This window comes from Microcebus murinus, chromosome 3, assembly GCF_040939455.1.
Source record: "Microcebus murinus isolate Inina chromosome 3, M.murinus_Inina_mat1.0, whole genome shotgun sequence".
NCBI classification, from domain to species: domain Eukaryota; kingdom Metazoa; phylum Chordata; class Mammalia; order Primates; family Cheirogaleidae; genus Microcebus; species Microcebus murinus.
In genome coordinates, this window is record NC_134106.1 from 50355691 (window position 1) to 50376387 (window position 20697).

The 20697-nt window shown below is 36.5% G+C and overlaps 2 protein-coding genes across 9 annotated transcripts in view; one reads left to right on the plus strand and one right to left on the minus strand.

The window, feature by feature from the left end:
- Window positions 1-17704, minus strand: part of PUS10 (pseudouridine synthase 10) — a 69732-nt gene extending 52028 nt beyond the window's left edge. Inside the window, exons 1-4 of one of the 8 annotated variants that reach the window (XM_012764836.2) lie at window positions 17456-17704; window positions 13170-13310; window positions 10334-10588; window positions 9540-9626 (exon numbers count right to left, since the gene is read on the minus strand). In XM_012764836.2, the coding sequence (XP_012620290.2) occupies window positions 9540-9626; window positions 10334-10588; window positions 13170-13295 (468 nt within the window). In that variant the 5' untranslated portion in view covers window positions 13296-13310; window positions 17456-17704. Of the gene's footprint in view, window positions 1-9539; window positions 9627-10333; window positions 10589-13169; window positions 13311-16606; window positions 17042-17455 lie in introns of those variants that run through there. The other 7 variants (XM_012764835.3, XM_012764832.3, XM_076000808.1 and 4 more) reach the window with 7 other exon arrangements.
- PEX13 (peroxisomal biogenesis factor 13) overlaps window positions 17123-20697 on the plus strand; it is a 29319-nt gene continuing 25744 nt past the window's right edge. The window contains exon 1 of the mRNA XM_012764844.3: window positions 17123-17301. Within this exon, the coding sequence (XP_012620298.1) occupies window positions 17204-17301 (98 nt within the window). The 5' untranslated portion in view covers window positions 17123-17203. The remainder of the gene's footprint in view (window positions 17302-20697) is intronic.

Below are 20697 nucleotides of genomic sequence, written 5' to 3' on the forward strand. Positions count from 1 at the left end.
CCTACTATATGACTCGGACATTCCACTTCAAGGTATTTAACCAAGAAAGATAAAAACATTTATCTACACAAAGAATTGTGTAGATAAATAAAAGTTCATACCAGCTTTATTCATAATTGCCCAAAACTAGGACAACCCAGATGTCTACAAACTGATGAATGGATAAAAAAATTGTGCTATATTCATAAAATGGAACTTACTCAGCAGTAAAAATTACTGATGCAAATAACAAATGAATGGATCTCAAAATGATGATGTGTGAAAGAAACCAGACAGAAAAGAATATATATTATTTTATTCATATGAAATTTTTAAAAAATGCAAACTAATCTATAATGATAGAACACAGATCAGCAGGTGGTGGGGGCTGGGAGCACTGCAAGAGGCACAAGAAAACTTTGGAAGTGATGGAAATGTTCTATATCTTCATTGCATTGATGGTTACCTGAGCATATGCATCTGTCAAAACTCAGTAAACTGTGTCCTTTAAGTGGGTGTAGTTCATTGTTTATAAATTATAACTCATAAAATTAAAACATACACATACAATGAGATACTAAAATTAGAAAGATGCCTATTACTGAAAGTCAGTGATGACGTGAAATAACTGCAAGTCTCATACACTGACAAGACTGGTACAATCACTTTGGAAAACAGTTTGGCATAATCCACCATAATCAGCCTCAGGTATTCCTTTATAGCAACACAAAATGGGCTAAGGCATATAAACCCTAGATATGATAAACTCCACACTCCTGCACACGTGCAGTAGGATACAGCTACAAGAATGTTTATGGGAGCTGGGTGTGGTAGCTCACACCTGTAATTCTAGCACTCTGGGAGGCTGATGTGGGAGGATTGCTTGAGACTAAGAGTTTGAGACCAGCCTTAGCAAGAGGAAGACCCCATCTCTACAAAATAAAAAAATTAGCTGGGCGTGGTGGCATGTGCCTGAAGTCTCAGCTACTCAGGAGGCTGAAGCAGTAGGATCACTTCAGTCCAGGAGTTTGAGGTTGCAGTGAGCTATGATGACTCCACTGCATTCTACAGAGCAAGACACTGTCTAAAACAAAAATAAAAAAGGAAAAGAAAAGATAATTTCTTAAATATAAAAAATGCAAACTACAGAAATGATACTGCTTTTATCCTTAGCCAATTTTCTAGGGCTGTGTATAATTTGTAGTACTTAGGACAAAGCATGGAGATATAAAGTATAATAAATAAAACCAAAAAAAGTTTTGATTTGACAAAACTCCAACCATATCAAGTTGCATATTGAAAAGTAGGTGTCTCATCAACTAAAGTAACATTTAAGAGACAATATATACGTTAAAGTCAACAGATTGAGCAAACTGTTTCCCCATACCACCCATGAGTAGGGGCCAATAAACCAAACTGATGGTACAATATTGCCCTCTACTGGACTTAACTAGTAAAGACAAACCTAAAAGAAGACTCAAAAGCATTTAACTTTTCATGAAATGTTCTTTTCCCATAAATGTAAGATAAGTCTGGGACATTGATTCTATAGTAGTTTTTGCATGGCACTATGGTAAAGAAGTTTAGAGGAATCAATCACAAATATAAGGTAACATAATAAATATTTATTATAAATTTATATATTTTATATATATATATTATATATATATTTTATATATAAATTTTATATATATATTTTATATATAAAAATATATATATTATATATAAATTTATTATATAATATATAATTTATATATAACTTATTATATAATAAATATTTTTCTTGAAACTACATGGAATCTTGAAGTTGAAAAGGCATAAGATCTCTAGTTTAACCAGCCATATAGTGAACACATTCCTTCTATATATTTCTGCCAAGCACAGTTGGAAGGTACCATTTATCCATGGGTTCCACATCCCTATATACAATCAACCATGAATAAAAAATATTTGGGGGGGGGAGAAAAAGCATCTATACTGAACATATACAGACTTTTTTCTTGTCATTATTCCCTAAAAAATAAAGTATAATAATTATTTACATTGTATTAGGTATTATAAATAATCTAGAGATGATTTAAAGTATGTGGGAGACTTTTGTCAAGACAAAAAATAAAGTATAAGGGAGGATATGTGTAGGTCATACACAAATAGTATGCCATTTCATATAAGAGACTTGACATCTGGGGGATGGTCATGATGGAGACTCAGACTTTTGGGGGGAGGGGGGGAAATGGGCATTTATTGAAACCTTAAAATCTGTAACCCCATAATATGCCAAAATAAAAAAAAATTAAAAAAAAAAAAAAAAAAGAGACTTGAGCATCCATGGATTTTGGTATGGGAGGGGGTCCTGGAACCAATCCCCCACAGATATTGAGGGACAACTGTAGTTGCTCTGTCTTGGCTTAAACACCCTGGTGATAGAAAACTTACAATCTCTGGAGATGATATATCCTGTTCTGGATAATTCTTTATAGCTGAAAGCTATTTCCCTCCTGATTCTATCCTTGCAACAGTCTAATCTCTCTTTTATAAGGAAGCCCCTCAAATATCCAGGGAAAGCAAATTAATCCCAATGAATCATCTATTCTCCAAATTAAGTAAGCTTCAAGTTGCTTCAGCAGTGACTCCTGTGACCAGGTTTCAGATGTTTCTACCATTCTGAATGTACTAAATCCTCTAAATGTCAATTCATTTTCTATTGCTGCTAAAACAAATTATCAAAAATTTATTATTTTATAATTCTTTAGGTCACAAATCCAAAACAGGTCTCACTGGGTTAAAATCAAGGCGTCAACAGGGCTGCATTCCTTACTAGAGGCTCCAGGGGTAAACCTGTTTACTTGCCTTTTCTAGCCTGGGCTCACAGCCCCCTTCCCCCAACTTCGAAATGAGCAATATTACATCTCTCCAACCATTATTCCATAATCACATCTCCCTCTGACCCTGACCTCAGCCTGCAAAGGTACTTTTAAGAATTTGTAATTAGGTCCCTCCTGGATAATCTCCCCAACTCAGGGTCCTTAACTTTAATCACACCTGCAAAATCCCATTTTTCACATAAATTAATGTATTCACAAATTCTGGGAATTAGGGTGTGGACTACACAACATGCCCTCCCATTTGTCCTTGTTCTTTTAAAGTAGAATGCTCCATCAAACATGGCACTCCAAGAATGGTCAGCACTCAGTAAAAGATGATCGTCACTTTCTTATTCCAGATACTATACTTCTAATATCTGGACTAAGATCCAAAAAATTTATCTACATTATACTCCTAATTCTTATTGTCTAATTAATTGTCTACTTAACTAAAACACATCTTCTCATAAACACAGATTCTAAGCCACTTCTGTCTCATCAGTTGTTTTTTTTTTAAGCCTGATATAAGAATTTATGTTTATCCCTGTTAAATTTCATCTTGTTAGATTTCCCCTATTCTCAAGATCTTTTTGAATCTTAATTCTAACACTCAACCTATCTGCTATATTCTCAACTCTGGGTCATGCACACCTATGGGACAGAGTATAGAAAGAGCCCTGCAGCACATCAGAAATCTCCCAGAAGTTCAGTGATCCTTAAATTTCAATATGTACATGAATCATCGAGGAGCTTTCATGCCCTTACCTCTAGAGATTATGTTTTAGGAGGTCTGAGACAAGGCCCACCAATCTGTTTTCAATACCTTCCCCCAAGTGAAATTCACATGGTTAATCTGCAGACATTTAGAGAAACACTGCCCAATGTGATACTAGTCATTAATCAGTTCTTTTTGAGTATGGTCAGTCTGGTACAATCCAACCAATTATTTTCACATCCTGCTCATGTTTCCTGCCACTTTCAGGAAGTTATCATGAGAAAGAAACCTGGTCAAACCACTTGCTGAAATACAGTCCTGCTGGTGCTACTGTAGTTCCTGCTCTACCAGTCCTGCTAGCCTGTAAAAGGAAGAAATGATGCAGACTCAATTTGTTCTTAGTGAACCTGTTCAGTGTACTGACAACCAATTCTTCTTTATGTTCAGTGTCCACAATTCACTCCTTTAGTTCCTGATCTAGAATCCTGCCAGAGTTTCAGAGTCAAGCTCACCATTGGTAGTTAACAGAACCAACTTTCTTCACCTTTGAAAAAATGGAACTGGCCTTATCAGTCTCCAGTCATTTGGAAAATCTGCTATCTTTTAAAAGCCCTCAAAGATCATGGACAGCTGTAAGTTCTTTCTGAATCCATCCTGGAATGTAATTCACCCAGGCCCAAACACTTGAATCCGTTTAGAGAAGCTTCGTCACATGGAGTTTTCACTCTCCCTTGTCAATGATCATTCTACCCTTTTCAGCGTAAAGATCATTTTCCTGAACAGAAGCAAAATAGGATTTTCAGAGTTCTGCTTTGTCTGTAACATCTATCAGCAGTTCCATCAGTTTCAAATAGTAGATTTACCCCCCATTTTATCTTTTCCTTGCTCAAAACATTAAGTGCCCCAAATATTTCTTAGCAATTCTTGCAAGCTTCTGTTCACTAATGTCTTTGGTTTTCTAGTTGCTATTGTTTTGCAAGTTTAAGCCGCCTTCTTTCATTTGCATTAATTTGACTTCACCTTTCCTGTATTTCTTTTGAAAGTGACATCAGGTTGGCAAAAAAAAAAAAAATTAACTGTTGGAGTTGAGTGATAAGTATAGGGGTTCATTAGGCTAGTCTTACTAGTCTAGAAATTTCCCAAAATAAGAGACAGAGAGAACCCCCATTCTTCTTCATTGGGATGTATTTCCCCCCTAAACTTTCCTTTAATCATTGGGATAATCTGGTTTGAATTAAAGTGTGAATTGCACTTTCTCTGATTCTCCTAATCCTTTTATCTTCCAGCCTAGAATCTGATGCCATTTTTCTTTGACTGTCTTTTCTTTGGACTGTTTGAAATCCACCTATCAAAAGTTTAGGATAGGCCGGGCCCGGTGGCTCACGCCTGTAATCCTAGCACTCTGGGAGGCTGAGGCGGGCAGATTGTTTGAGGTCAGGAGTTCAAAACCAGACTGAGCAAGAGTGAGACCCCGTCTCTACTATAAATAGAAAGAAATTAATTGGCCAACTAATATATATAGAAAAAATTAGCCGGGCATGGTGGCACATGCCTGCAGTCCCAGCTACTCGGGAGGCTGAGGCAGTAGGATCGTTTGAGCCCAGGAGTTTGAGGTTGCTGTGAGCTAGGCTGACACCACAGCACTCGCTCTAGCCTGCGCAACAAAGCGAGACTCTGTCTTAAAAAAAAAAAAGTTTAGGATATATTTTAATTATGCCTGTTCTTCCTTTCCTTAAGGAATACAAATTTAAAAGGTTATCAAGTTTTCATTTAGGACTAGATTAGTCCCCCATCATCCTTTAGGACAGCGGTGCTCAAAGTGTGGTCCTTGTAATAGCAGAACCAGCATCACCTGTGAGCTTCTTAGAAATGCAAATTCAAGAATCTCTGGGGATGGAGCTTGGGAAACTCTCCAAGTGAGTCATGCATGTTAGAAAACCACTACTCTAGAAGAAGAGACCATTTCAATACAAAAATTTTCAGATCATGTACTTTTAGCCAAATGTGATTTCCATCAAGTGCCTAGAAACTGGGAGTCTCTCATATTTCTGTACCAATTAACCTTTGTGACTGTCTTGTATCTGCAACTCATCAACCTGTCCCTTGGCCAGATGGCATACAGTATACTTCCACTCCTCTATCTATTTCCTGTGTCTCTCTCCTTTTAGTTTCCATTTGATGGTGTTCAGCATCCTTCCACTCTCAGGATCTCAAATCTCAGTGCAGGTATATAATTTCTTGCCATATCACACTATTACATTTTTCCTTTTAACAAATCTGAGCCTTATAAAAAAGACTTATCCTTCCACTGTTACATTCCAATGGTAAGCCCAAACCCAGAAAGTCACCATGAGATATATATTACTCTCATTTATAACCTCAACTTTATCATTCAAATTTTCTATGCCCTTATACACTTTGGAGACTAAGCATTGTGTCCCATTACTTTCCATACTGTTGTCTTTTGTGAATCCCTGAATACTCCCTCTATTTATCCTGCATACTGTGTCTTACTTGATGTCTAGCAGTGTTTCATCAGTTAATCTGCTTATTGTTCTCCTCCTTACCAGTATTCAGTTTAAAGCAGTCCTGACCAGATCAGCTAGTTCTTAGGAAAACACATTCGGGAGATATAATTCATCCCTCCTTCCATACTCTCCCAAACTCAATAGAAAATGATGATCATTATACTAATTGCAGACTTTCCCTCCTAAGCTTTTTAATTAATCTTTTTATAATGATGATAAACAAAACCTATGACTATAACCAGAAAGGGATTGGTAGGACCAGAAATATGGATGGTTTGATATAAATTTTATAGTTTAATTTTTAAAAAAATATTTTACTGGAGGTCATCCCTTTGTTCTTTTGTAAACAGGAATATAATAAATATCACCACAGTGATAAAATATTATTTGCTTTCAAATCAATATATCTGTGGTCACAATTTACTTCTTAGAAGTAGAAAAAAATCAAATCATTCAAACTGAATCAATTGTATATTCCACTCTGAATTATGAGATAACTATCACCAATCGGTTCCACATATAGTATAATATGTTTGTTCTACACATAGACAAATAGTTATAAGTTAAAAATGTTTATATGATATAAACTGAAAGCCACAATGTAGAAAATGATACTAGAAAAGTCACAGAATTTATATTCAAAATCCACAAATCTTCTGAAGACATGTGTAACTAGTTTAAATTGGGATGTATAACAAATAAGTAGTTTAAAAAGCAATCTATATCCAGTCCAGCTTGCACAGCATATCTCAACTCCAGAGTAGTGATAAAAGATGGCAATAAAAGAAAATAACAAAGCATGATAATAAAAGAAGATCACAAAGAGAACCATAAACACAATTTTCTGAAGAAATCTGGGATACAAAGTGTATACTGCATATAAAACTGTATATTTCTTGAATAATTATTATTCTTAGGAAATGAATGGGTAAAAATATATTACTCATTAATACAAATAAAACACTGAAAACACACTAAACTGTAGAAATCTATTAATTCTTCAATAACTGGAATAGTCACATATTTCTGCTAAATAGTTTATTAGTTAAAATCAGTTACAAAACATAGAGTTTAAGTAGAACTTTACTATTTTTAAAAACAGCATCGTCTGATCTCGGAAGCTAAGCAGGGTCGGGCCTGGTTAGTACTTGGATGGGAGACTGCCTGGAAATACTGGGTGCCATAGGCTTAAAAAAAATAACTAAAGGCCGGGCGCGGTGGCTCACGCCTGTAATCCTAGCACTCTGGGAGGCCGAGGCGGGCGGATTGCTCAAGGTCAGGAGTTCAAAACCAGCCTGAGCGAGACCCCATCTCTACCATAAAAAAATAGAAAGAAATTAATTGGCCAACTAATATATATATATATAAAAAAATCAGCCGGGCATGGTGGCTTGTGCCTGTAGTCCCAGCTACTCGGGAGGCTGAGGCAGGAGGATGGCTTGAGCCCAGGAGTTTGAGGTTGCTGTGAGCTAGGCTGACGCCACGGCACTCACTCTAGCCTAGGCAAGAAAGCGAGACTCTGTCTCAAAAAAAAAAAAAAATAAAAATAACTAAATAAAAAATAAAAACAGCATCTTCAGCCGGGCATGGTGGCTAATGCCTATAATCCCAGCACTTTGGGAGGCCAAGGCAGGAGGATCACTTGAGCCCAGGAGTTCAAGACCAGCCTGGGCAACATAGCAAGATCCTATTTCTACAAAAAACAAAACAAAAATTAGCCAGGTATGATGGCAAGTGCCTATAGTCCCAGTTACTCAGGAGGCTGAAGTGGGAGGATCACTTGAGTCTAGGAATTCAAGGTTTCAGTGAACTGTGAACAGGCCACTGGACTCTAGCCTGGAAGACAGAGCAAGCCCCTGTCTTTAAAACAAAGAACAAACAGAAAACCCAGCATCTTCTATTTCTAATATGGAATATAAGTGTACAATAATATTGTTAAAAATCATCAAAAGTAATAAAAATGGATAACGTAAAAAGCTTTGAGAGGAAGTGTTTGGTGATAAGATATATAACCACATTCAGAAAATATACTTCTTATTCCTATTTTTGTTACTCAAGCGCTACAACTTTTTGTGAGTCACTAAGCTTTCTCTCTACCAAAATTGGACCCTAAAGAAGCCCTGTGAGAAACGCTTTGATGATTGACCAGAAAATGACTCTGTTTATAAAGCCAATATATTGTCATTATGACATCCTTTATTTTTCCATTTGCTCAGTTATCTTGTCATCAATAGAGCTACTATTTAAAATCATTCTACTCTTTTTCCCTTTCCAGCTCTTCTCTATCATTCTATCCAGCTTCAATAACCTTCAGCCTATTTGAGGATAACAAACATGCTCAACCAAAGAAAGTGATGGTTTTAAGAGCTAATATTCTGGGGATGTTTTGGGATTCTTAGGGGAAAGAGATCTCAAATATAAATGGATATGTTTATTACTCACAGTTGTAATTTGAGATTACAAAATTTCTCACTATGCTTCATTTATAGATATTAACAAACAGCTTTATGTTTTTGTGTCAGTCTTGACACACAAGAATGTTACATTCTCATAATATAACATTACATTACAATGTGACGGTAATGTAAAGTAACGTGATGTAACATAATGTAACAATGACTACTTTTTTTTTCACTTAAATAAAAATGTTAAAAAAAACATGAGGTGATTTCTCTCTCTTTTATCATTGACTAAAAAAGGTGCCATCTTTTTACATTTTACTCCAGAGAATAAGAAGATTCATAATTGAAATAATCCTATCCTAGGACTATTACAAAATGCACATATCCTCCTCAAAAGATCTCTGGAGACCTGGTCAAATCTTTCTCTGACCATCATGCTTCACACACAGCTAATGCTCAATAAATGTAAGCCATTTAATGAGAGCCTTTTAAAAAGATGGCAGTCCTTATCACTAATTTGAACCGATAATTATTTTTCATTCATTCACTCAAAAAGTATTTATTAAGCAGCTACACATTGCTTCAATCATTCAATAAGTACACAAAATGCAAAAAATAGGCCGGGTACAGTGGCTCACTCCTGTAATCCTAGCACTCTGGGAGGCCAAGGTGGGTGGATCATTTGAGCTCAGGAGTTCGAGACCAGCCTGAGCAAAAGCAAGACCCCATCTCTACTAAAAATAGAAATAAATTAATTGGACAACTAAAAATATATAGAAAAAACTAGCCAGGCATAGTGGTGCATGCCTGTAGTCCCAGCTACTCAGGAGGCTGAGCCACAAGGATTGCTTGAGCCCAGGAATTTGAGGTTGCTGTGAGCTACGCTGACGCCATGGCACTCTAGCTTGGGCAACAAAGTGAGACTCTGTCTCAAAAAAAAAAAAAAAAAAAAAAAAGCAAAACATATGGTAAGGAATATTTCTACATTCCCATTTTTCAAGAAATTCCTAGTATTCATTTGATATAGTTTTATATGCACAAATGATCTTACCTCTCTTACCGACAGCTGTGGTGGGAAGGAGACTGATAATACCAAGTTGGTGAATTCAAACCCAGAGGCCTCAACCTTTTGGCACACCTAAAAAGGTATTACAAATATGTAAATTCCCAGAAATTGCTGGAAATAGTACTCTAATCTTCATAACATGAAATTCTGGCCCAGGAGATGACACTGCAAAACTTCTAAACTTTCACATCTGATTGAAGAACTCTCACAAATGCCCTGAGATTAAATATTTGCTACCCCAAAACTATTAAAGACTACTATCACAAGATACCAAAACAGCCAGGACTGACACCTGCAGAACAATCTGTGTTAAAATAGTTTTCTATTAGGTCACCTCATAATTTTAAGATGTTTTCAAATAACATAAAGCCAAATATAGCACTCTTGATAGCAAGAAACAAAAGGCAATCCCTCATTCAATCATTTACCTTCTACAAGGCTGTACCACTTTCTAGACAATAATAGGTATGACTAAGATCTTTTCTCTAACTCCTTAGCTATGCTAATAGCAAAAGGAAAACAAACATATTTTTCTTCAATTATATAGCACTCATAACTGAAATACATGGAGACTCATTTCACCAACTTTCAGATATATTAATAAAAAATAACTTCAGATTAGTAGGCTTTTGGTTTTTTAAAAAAAATTGAGAAAATATTTTAATGATCCGGTTATATGAAACAAGTTGAAATGAATGTTTCTTTTGATACAAGAATTCTTGGTCTTAGGACCGCAAACCTCTACTAATTGCACCTATATTAAAAAACATGTTGTTTACCTTTTTAATAAAATCTTTTTCACAGAATTCTTGAAGAATTCCTAGGCATACATTGCAAACATTTAAATTTGAGTTCTTGGAAGCAATGCTTCCATCTTCAATAACAGAGAGCCTTCCCTCTCCATTTTGATTCATATTATCATTTCTATCTTCCAGTTCTTGTAGTCGAATTTTCTTGGGAGGTGGGTTTGGAACTTCCAAAATTAATTCATCTTTTCCAGTTTCCAGAAATTTTCGTAGTTCATTGAGCAACTCCTGGAAAGTTAATAAAAGAAAAAGTAATAACCCTTTAACAATACCCTTAAGGCTTTCCAGTTAAGATGAAGCATGAAAACATGAGTGAAAATTAGGACATATCAAAGTCTTGTACTATGTTGATTTATATCAATTCTGGAGCAATCAATTTATTTTATTAGTCAGCATTAGCTTTCTAGGAAATTTAAAAGAGAATTACCTAACTCTATTATATACGGGTGAATATTTTTTCAAAAGATCTCCATATGTCAGTGAAGCTAAAGTCTTAAATCTTTAAAGCAGAAAGGCTCCACTAACAATTTGGTTTGTAGTTCTGGTGCAAGGGTCATTCACTTGCTGATTTCAGTAAAAACAAACTTCAATTCTAATCATTAACATAAAAAGACAAACTGAATTTCCAACCTTGCTAGTTTATTTAATAATTTCATAATCACTAAAATCTCACAAGTATAATATTTAATATGAAATCTGATCATTAGGGTAGAAGTCTATAAAGTAAAAACAATTTTGGAACAATTTATAAACAAGATATACAGATGCTGACAATGCTGAAATTTGGCACCATAATTACAAATCATTTATATGTGTTATTTGAAAGAAGCACTCTACTACATTCTGGTTTGTCTTATTTCTATCATTCCTTATATTGGAATGTAAAAATTACACTCCTTTGAAACCATTCTCATAGTTCACCCATTCATCTAAATACTCAGAGGATTTTCCTCTGCTTTGTCTACATTAGACAGGGTTTATTATTCAGTTCTTGAATAAATATCCTTTTGAAATTCATTCGGATTACAATTTACTGACTCTAAAGGGAAAGAAATCTTTCAGTCCAACAAATTTAATTCATTTTATTGAGAAATTAGCTCTTCTGTTTTAACAGAGAAATATACATATATACATATACAGATATATTATGACCCACACAAATGTTTATTATTAACTAAGATCTATAATATCAGTATATCGGAGTGCATATACAGATGTACATATACATATATTATAGAATAGTACAGATAAAAACTTAACATTTCAAAAAATTGTCTTCAAATATTCTTATATATTTCTTTACGTAAAATGAAACAAAGTTGATAACACTCAGTCTCTTTATATAATATATATTTTAAATCTTAAATAAATGTAGCATAAAGATAATAATGAGTCTGAAAAAATATGTAAGGAGGGTTACACAAAACTAGTCTCATTACTTTTAGTTATTTAGTGTATAAATGAATATACACAGATATATTAATCATCATAGCATATGTACCATTTTCAGTTTTCAAAGTATTTCCACATACTTTATTAGATATTGTCCCTTAAAATCCTGTGAGGTAGATGTTATCATCATTCCCATTTACAGAGGAGTAAACTGAAGCTGGAAAGTGGTGGAACTGGGATTCAAATCCATGTCTTCTAGCTCCAAATCCTAGGCTTTGAATTCAGACAGACTGTTCAAATCCTAGCTTGCTCACTTAATAGCTGTGTAACTTTGGGCAGGTTGCTTAACCTCTCTGTGCCTCAGTTTCTTCATCTGAAAATAGAGACAATCATAGTATGTACTTACCTAATAGGTTATTATGAGGATTATATGAGAGCTTGACATATAGTAATGCAAACTGAATATTGGGTACTATTATTTCCAAAATAATAGAAACAACTAATTACGTTTTTTTAAATGTTTGCTATTGCTAACTCCTGGGCAATCTTTAAAATTACAAGAAACTGAATATGTGTATATGTATACACACACTGTTTATACATGTATATATTTACATATATATTATTACTATCTGTCTCTGAAAAGAATATCACTATTAGAATCAAACATATTTTACAAATATGTTATATATCTTATGTAAAAGTATTCTGTTAAATGTCAAAGCTCTCTGTATATTACCATAAATGTCAGAGATCTCTGTATATTACTTTTGTTGTTATTAATAGCAGAAATGATGATGATAAGCATTTACTTCTAGAGGGTTCAAAATAATAATGGTAATATAGAAAATAGAAAAAATGACAACAAAAAAGGCAACCATATCCACAATGCTTCCACTTAAAAGAAGATATTGGCTGGTCCGAAGGTAGTGAGTTATCTCACGTGATTGTTCACAGTCAGTTACAGATTGAACTCCTTGTTCTACTACTTTCCCCCCTCCTCACTACTGCACTTGACTAGTCTTAAAAAAAAAAAAAAAAAAAGAAGATATTAAGACTATTAATTACCCCCTTCTGTTATATCTTACTAATATTTGGTGAGAAGCAATATTTTATAGTATTCTGTTTAGATACCCTTTAGGAAAGGTCTATACAAACATTAAGTGTACCAGGGAATTCCTCCACAAAGATCCCACCACACTAAATGTTAGATAGACATAATCACTTAAGAAGGAACTTACATTTCTGAGATGAATTTTTTTTAAGGTAATGGCAATTCCACAATTACCACCAGTAATTATTTTGTTATAATTTTTAATTTTAAGAAGAGTTATGGATAGATATTTGCCCTCAGAAGTGCAAGTATTCATTGCAAAATACAGAGAACTTATCTTAACTTAAAAAAAAATGAAAATACCTCATATGGAAGTTTGTAAGGTGCATGGAAATCCACACCACAGAATCTGAAGATACATCTTGGACAGGTACCAGTATTGAACAACAACCGGGCCACATGCTTGTTTTCCTCAGTCAGTGGAAACATATTGAATAATTATAACTAGAACAAAAAGTAAAACTAATGAGCAGCTTCTGTGTTTTACTGTCACAGACAAATATGTCATCACTTTAGGGATAAAAACTAATTTTTATTTGAAAAACACTGTTTTGTACTCTCCTTCCATTATATGAACACTCTAAAATATAAACTTGAAGGAAGTTTATAAAATGGATCAGAAAAGGATTCCAATTGTCAAGGAATTTAGTTTAGCATTCTAGATTATCATAAAGTACATCAATATAACTAAGTTGGTTAAAAAAACAAAAAATGGTTGTCTCTGACGGTAATGAAAACAAAAATACAAAGTAAAATCCTTTTGTTCCATTCAGTATTGGGAACACAGTTAATTCATTAAAATTTTCTTATTAGAAATTAAAAATAAGTTTGCTAGAAAAAATCAAATCAGTCCATATTGTATAATACTTGACTAACTTTAATGATAGTTTAGCAGTCTAGTATTTAAAACAAATTGGTCAGTTGGTCTAAAAACATCAACTTTACTTTGATGACATAATGTTTATGGCAACCAACTCTTAGCAAAATGAGAAAAATCTGCTCCTTTCATCCACAGGTATCCAGCAGGAACAAATTAAGTGCAAAATATTTGCGGGAAAATATTTGCCTAATTAAGTTGCCAATTTTTGCAAGTTGAACAAACTCACGTTAAAAAATACTATATAGAGAATGAGAGGAAATACAATGTAAGTCTTTTGTTGCCAGGACAGAGGGGTACTAAAAATTCAAATTACCTACTCACTCTATGTTTGGCAAAAATAAATCTGGTCTGGGCCAGGTGGCTCTTGCCTCTAATCCCAGCACTTTGGAAGGCTGAGGTGGGAGGATCACTTGAGGCCAGGAGTCTCAAGCTGCAGCCTATGATGGCAGCCACTGAACTCCAGCCTGAGCAACAGAGCAAGACCTGTCTCAAAAAAAACCCAAAAAAACAAAACAAAAAACCACAAACAGATCTGATTAGTAAAACAGTCCACATTACCTTAAAATGATGAACTGTCAGTATTTTATAAAACTAGGATTGCATGGCAACCTTGTGGCATGGTATAACTGTGGTCATATAGATATAAGACAGTGGCACCTTTTAATTTGTGCAGTTTCATAATTTACATGAAACTTACTTAAAATTTGTGGAAGGGTAAACTCTTAACCAACAGCTTACTATGGAGCTGTGATTCTTATAGTCTATGTTTTCCAGCCCTTTAAAACTCACTACTTGCTTGCAAGTTTCTAAATATTTGCAGTAACTTACCAAGAGAAGTAGATCCTTGACACAACATAATGAAGAAGACAGGTATATAATTCTATAGAACTCTTCCCCATAAAAATCAGTTCAGTAGCCAGTACTACAAAAAATAGATTGCCTCTGGCTGGGTTGTATGGACACACCAGTGAGAACTTTCAGACATCATGATTGGTAAACACTTATTTAGGGTTCCCCAAGTAAATGTGGGCTCCAAGTTATTTTCAAGTAAGTGTACAGAATATGTGAAGAACGCCCTCTAAATAATGAAGCTCTGTGTGGTCACTATTATTTACAAGTGCTCTAATTTCTTCCCTCAGCCCATTTAACCTGTTAGTTTGATGCAGAGAAGGGATTGAGATTTTGTAAGGGAGTAAATATAAGGATTTAAAGTACATCCCTGACTACACCTCCTCACAGAGAAACTGTTTCTGCCTAACTCATTAAGTTATTTTTTCTTCTCCTTTCCATTAGTTAAGATCAAGGATTTTATTTAAATCAGAATTAACTTTTAACTCAAAAAGAGAAACAAATACACCCTCCTCCAATAAACAAATCAATGAGCAAGTGCTTTAAAAGGACACTTTGTAGCAAAGATTTCCCCGGAGACTCAAATAGCTACATTAAAATTTATGTTCTTTTCTTTGGTTAAAGACTCAATGGTCTTAGCCAAGTGGCTCAAGCCTGTAATCCCAGCACTTTGGAAGGCTGAGGCGGAAGGATCACTTGAGTTTGAGTTTGAGACCAGCCTGAGCAACATGGTGAGACGACGACCCCGCCCAGGTTCTGCAAAAAAATCACACACAAAAAAAATAGCTGGGCGTGGTGGCCTGCGCCTGCAGTTCCAGCTACTCAGGAAGGTGAGGTGGGAGGATTGCCTCAGCCCAGGAGTTTCAGGTTGCTGTGAACTATGCTATTGCCACTGCACTCCAGCCAGGGCCACAGAACAACACTTTGTATTCGCCCTCCCCCACCCCCTCGCGCCAAAAAAAGACTGTTTCTTTCTCCAGTAGGTTCACTAGAATAAAGGTATCATGCATAATCAATAAATGACACATTACAATCTCCTTGGCCGAGGTTCCTAAACCTGTTGAGAATTACAAAAGCTCTTCTGAGTAATTTGAAGAGGTCTTAAAAAAAAAACAAAACCTTCTTGAATGTGTGTGTGCGTGCGTGTGAATAATTGAACTACGGATTTACAAACCTTTCAACATCCTTTTTACCTAGCAACAATCTAGCGACTTCCCCAGCACGATAACATTGAAGGAGAGAAAATGTTACGCCCTAAATTTGGTTGTTTCCTCTTGATGTAATGTTAGGATTTCATAAAATATCAGAAATCAGTTGTGCCATATCTGATGTATTATCTTTGAAAGCAAGCTCTGAGACATGCATCCCACATTGTAAGTTTTCCAGTGTTGGTTGTGGTAGTTAAGATTTCTGACTTTTGTTCATGTGTTTGTTTTACAGAAAGAACAAGTTGCAACAAAACTGACTCCCACATGTCAGGATCCCTACTGGATTGAATCCCTTCTCCACAAACCAACGATAAGCAGCCCAATCTCTGGTTTACTGGAGGAGAGTAAGGACTTTCTGTTCACCTGTTGGACGATTACAAAAACCATTCATGGAAAACGAAGGGAGAAGCAGGCATGAGAAAAACCACCAAAATGACCAGATTGACTAACATCTTGAGATTTTTTTAAAAACCTCTTTCCATACAGAAGGATGTCATTCGTCCTGTAGCACGGGGGTGAGGTGTGTATTTCCAAGAAAGGAGATCACAACTTCACTGGGCTCCCGATACACTCAGCTATCGAATCTACAGTGGACTCTTGAATTCAAAAGTTCGTCCCAAGGTCTAACCTCCAGCCTCTGTTTTGGCCAAGTAAGCCCTCATCCCTTCGGTCAGGTCCCAGAAACTTCTTACTCACCCCTCCTAGCCAACAAAGCCGCTCCAGCAGGAGGGAAACGAACCCTCCATACCCACCTCTCCAGCACCCAGTCAGTACCCCTCCAATCTCAGACCTGCCAGCCTCACCTTCTCCCAAGACGCTGGAGCCAGAGATTTAACCCCTTCTGGCCCTCAGAGGGAACAGGGAAGAGTAAAGACAACGCACCTATTGCGTCTAGCAATTCGGTTCCCCGAGGAAACGAGAGCTTTAGAACGAAAGTACCAGACCTCTCTCATAAAAACTAAGTGACCTTTCCATACCCGTTTGTAGGGAAATCTGTAAAACTCCCCGGCTTGCTGCCTCACACCCCACCTAACCTGCTAGAGTAGCAGTGTGGAGGGGTTTACTCCCGGCCTGACCGGTCAACTCCCAGAGAAGCCTCAGAGAAGACTCCGACGTCTAGGATATTGTAGCCGCTGTCAGAAATATCGATGAGTTTACAACAGGTTTACAACAGAAATTCTTTCTGGGGCAAATAAAAAGACAGCGTGTCCTCCCATAAATTAGTGGCATCCTCCTGGCCTCTGCTCCCAGCTGGCAAAGCACCGCAAGCCCTGTCCTGACTGCAGGGGTGGGCGGGGTGGAGGACTCGGTGTTCCGCCCTTTGCGCCTGGCGCTCGAGGTGCTAGCGTACTTGGGCCTGGACAGTCCGGGCCAGGAGCGGGAGCAGAGCGGAGGTGGAGATGGCCTCCCAGCCGCCACCTCCCCCGAAACCCTGGGAGACCCGCCGAATTCCGGGAGCCGGGCCGGGGCCGGGGCCAGGACCAGGCCCCACTTTCCAGTGAGTGTGAGATTCTTCAGGCTGGGAGTTTGGTGGGCCGGAGCGAAGACTTGGCAGGAGGCGGTTGAGGCCGTTGTTGGGGGAGGTATTCCCTCCCCCCTCAGTCAGCCCCCAACCTTGGGGGTGGGGGTTGAGGTGGAGCCGGGGCCCTTACCGTGAGGATTTCGGTGTCTGACAGCTGTTTCTGACCCGGCAGCTCGCGACAGCGACGTTTTTTCGGGAGCGCCTGATCGCCTCTCTGGGTCCCTGTGCTTGGAAGAAAGGGTGGCGACTTCCTGTCCCTTTCTGTTTGCAGGACACTGACAGAACTGTTGGACCCCCCCCCCCCCTTTAACGCTTTAAGACTTTTGGTCTGTAGCACTTGAGAGCGGAGTTTGCCCAGCTTCGGCATCGATAGGGAGCAGTGAAAGCCAGAAGGGTTTTACGCCAACTGGACCCAAAGTCTATATGCTGTGTGTTCTTTTCCAGCATAATTCAGCTAACGTTTCGGATTGAGATTTGGAGAAGCAACTTTAAAGCAGGAGTTCTAACTCTCCAGCCCATCGAAACCCTTTGTGTGCAAAATAGTGTAGTTTTCTGAGGCCTATGGTTTTTTGTCTGTTTTGTTTTTAATCTGTATCAAATGGTTCTACAACTTTAAAAAGGTTAAAACCTACAGAGATAGAGGAGTTTCAAGGCCTTGTCTATTTTGTGTTTGCATCTGGACATCTTAATTCAGATGATGTGACTCGAATGTTAAATCACCTGCTGTTGTAGGTTTTCCTAACGCTTAAAAATCCCCAACGTATTGGAACATATTTCTCTATGTTCTGAAATCTTTCCTTTAAACGCTAAAATGTGTTAACACAATAACTACTTAATTTAATAATGATAGATACATAATTAATAAGCTTTAATGACACTGTTATAAGCCAGGGAGACATTTTCTGCTTCCTTTTTTATGAGTGTTTCTTTTTCATTTGGACTGTTCGTTGGACAATAGAGGTTTTATTTTCGTATCTGTTAAAGTTCTGTTTATGTAAAAGTAACCATTTCCCCACTTTTTGATTATGAAATATTTTAAACACATAGAGATTAATAAAGTGAGATAATACCTGTGTATTCAACACCCAACTTTGAGAAATATTAACGTGCCAGATTTGCTTCAGATGTTTTTTTAAAAAAGGGAAACAGTTAAATCCTCCCATTCTTCTTTCCAGTGGTAATAACTATTGTTCCCGTTTGGTGTTCAGTGTACTCAATAATATTTTTATACTTTAGTACTTACGTTTGTGTGTATTATATGTATTTTATATTTACAGCTTAAAAACATAATATATACTTATATATTATTTATAATTATAGATTGTATATTATTTTATATATGTTTTTCCTATTTTCTGTTGCCCACTTTTCTGTTGGTTTTATCTTTGCTAAATTTGTAAGAGTACTTTATTGTTGATAATCCTTTTTTATTTGTATATTTTGCTAATGTCTCTCACTCTGTGGCTTCTCTTCTTTATGTTCAATTTTTCGTACAGATGTTTTTAATTTTAATACAGCCAAAATTGTCATTTCTTTTTGTTGTACTTTTTGTGTTGATTAAGAAATCCTGGCGGGGCGTGGTGGCTCATGCCTGTAATCCTAGCACTCTGGGAGGCAAAGGCCAGCAGATTGCTTGAGGTCAGGAGTTCGAAACCAGCCTGAGTAAGAGTGAGACCTGTCTCTACTATAAATAGAAAGAAATTAATTGGCCAACTAATATATATAGAAAAAACTAGCCGGGCATGGTAGCACATGCCTGTAGTCCCAGCTACTTGGGAGGCTGAGGCAGGAGGATTGCTTGAGCCCAGGAGTTTGAGGTTGCCTTGAGCTAGGCTAACGCCACAGCACTCTAGCCCAGGCAACAGAGTGAGACTATCTCAAAAAAAAAAAAAGAAAAGAAAAGAAATTCTTTCTGCCTAGATCAGGAAATTTTTTCACTATATTTTCTTTTAAATGTTCTGGTTTTCATATTCATATCTTTAACCCACCTGGAACTAACTTTGTTGTACAAAAGACAACATGAAGTAGGGAATCTAAGTTTTTTTCCATATGAATAACTAATTGTCCCAACACCATTTATTGAGTAGTCTATTCCATCCTACTTTGGAATGCCATCTATCTCATACAAGTTTTCTTAAATGTATGGTTCTGTTTTAGGCCCTTTCTGACATGTTCTGTTGGTCTATTTGTCTATTCTCAAGCTAGTACCACACTGTCATAATTACAGTTTTGTAATGTTTTGGTATTTAGTATGTCAGGAGTCTCCACACATTGCAATTCTTCAAAATTGCCTTTGGAGCCGGGCGCGGTGGCTCACGCCTGTAATCCTAGCACTCTGGGAGGCTGAGGCGGGCGGATTGCTCGAGGTCAGGAGTTCGAAACCAGCCTGAGCAAGAGCGAGACCCCGTCTCTACTATAAATAGAAAGAAATTAATTGGCCAACTAATATATATATAAAATTAGCCGGGCATGGTGGCGCATGCCTGTAGTCCCAGCTACTCGGGAGGCTGAGGCAGAAGGATTGCTTGAGCCCAGGAGTTTGAGGTTGCTGTGAGCTAGGCTGACGCCACGGCACTCACTCTAGCCTGGTCAATAAGCGAGACTCTGTCTCAAAAAAAAAAAAAAAAAAAAAAAAAAAAATTGCCTTTGGTATACTTAACCTTTATAAAAAGACTTACTGGGATTTTTATTGGAACTTTGCTAATTTATAGATCAAGTGTCTTTTCATCCATGAATATTGTATATGTTACAACTGGTGAGAATTTTTATCATCTTTTTTGCCTTAAATAATGTTTTATAATTATCTCCATGAAGTTTTTTCCCATCTTTTATTCTTCATTCCTAGATTATATGTATGTTTTTTGTTGCGTTTGTAAATGGGATTTTTTACTTTCCCATTGTCCAGTTGGTTACTAATCGATATGTCAGAATGCTATTGATTTTTTTAAAAATATATAAATATTATATGGAGCATAATGTCAAACTCTTAATTTGTTCTAATGGTTTGGCTTGAATTTTCTTGTGTTTCATGTGGACAGTTCTATCATTTACAAATAAGCTAGCAGAGAGAGCCAGCATCCTTGTATTGGTCCTGACTTCCATTGGAATGCCTCTGAAGTCTCACTATTAAGTAGGATGTTTCCTTTTTGCTTTTTGTAGATATTCCATTGAACTTCTCTCTGCCTTGCTTGGATTTTTATTATAAGGAAGTATTAAATTTGATGAATGGCTTTTCTGCATCTGTTGAGATAATTATATGTATTTTTCTTCAATATAAAAATGTGATTTATTGCATTAATTAACTTTCTATGTTAAGTCATCATTTCTGGATGAACTCTGCTTAGTTGTGACTTTTATTAATATGTGCAATCC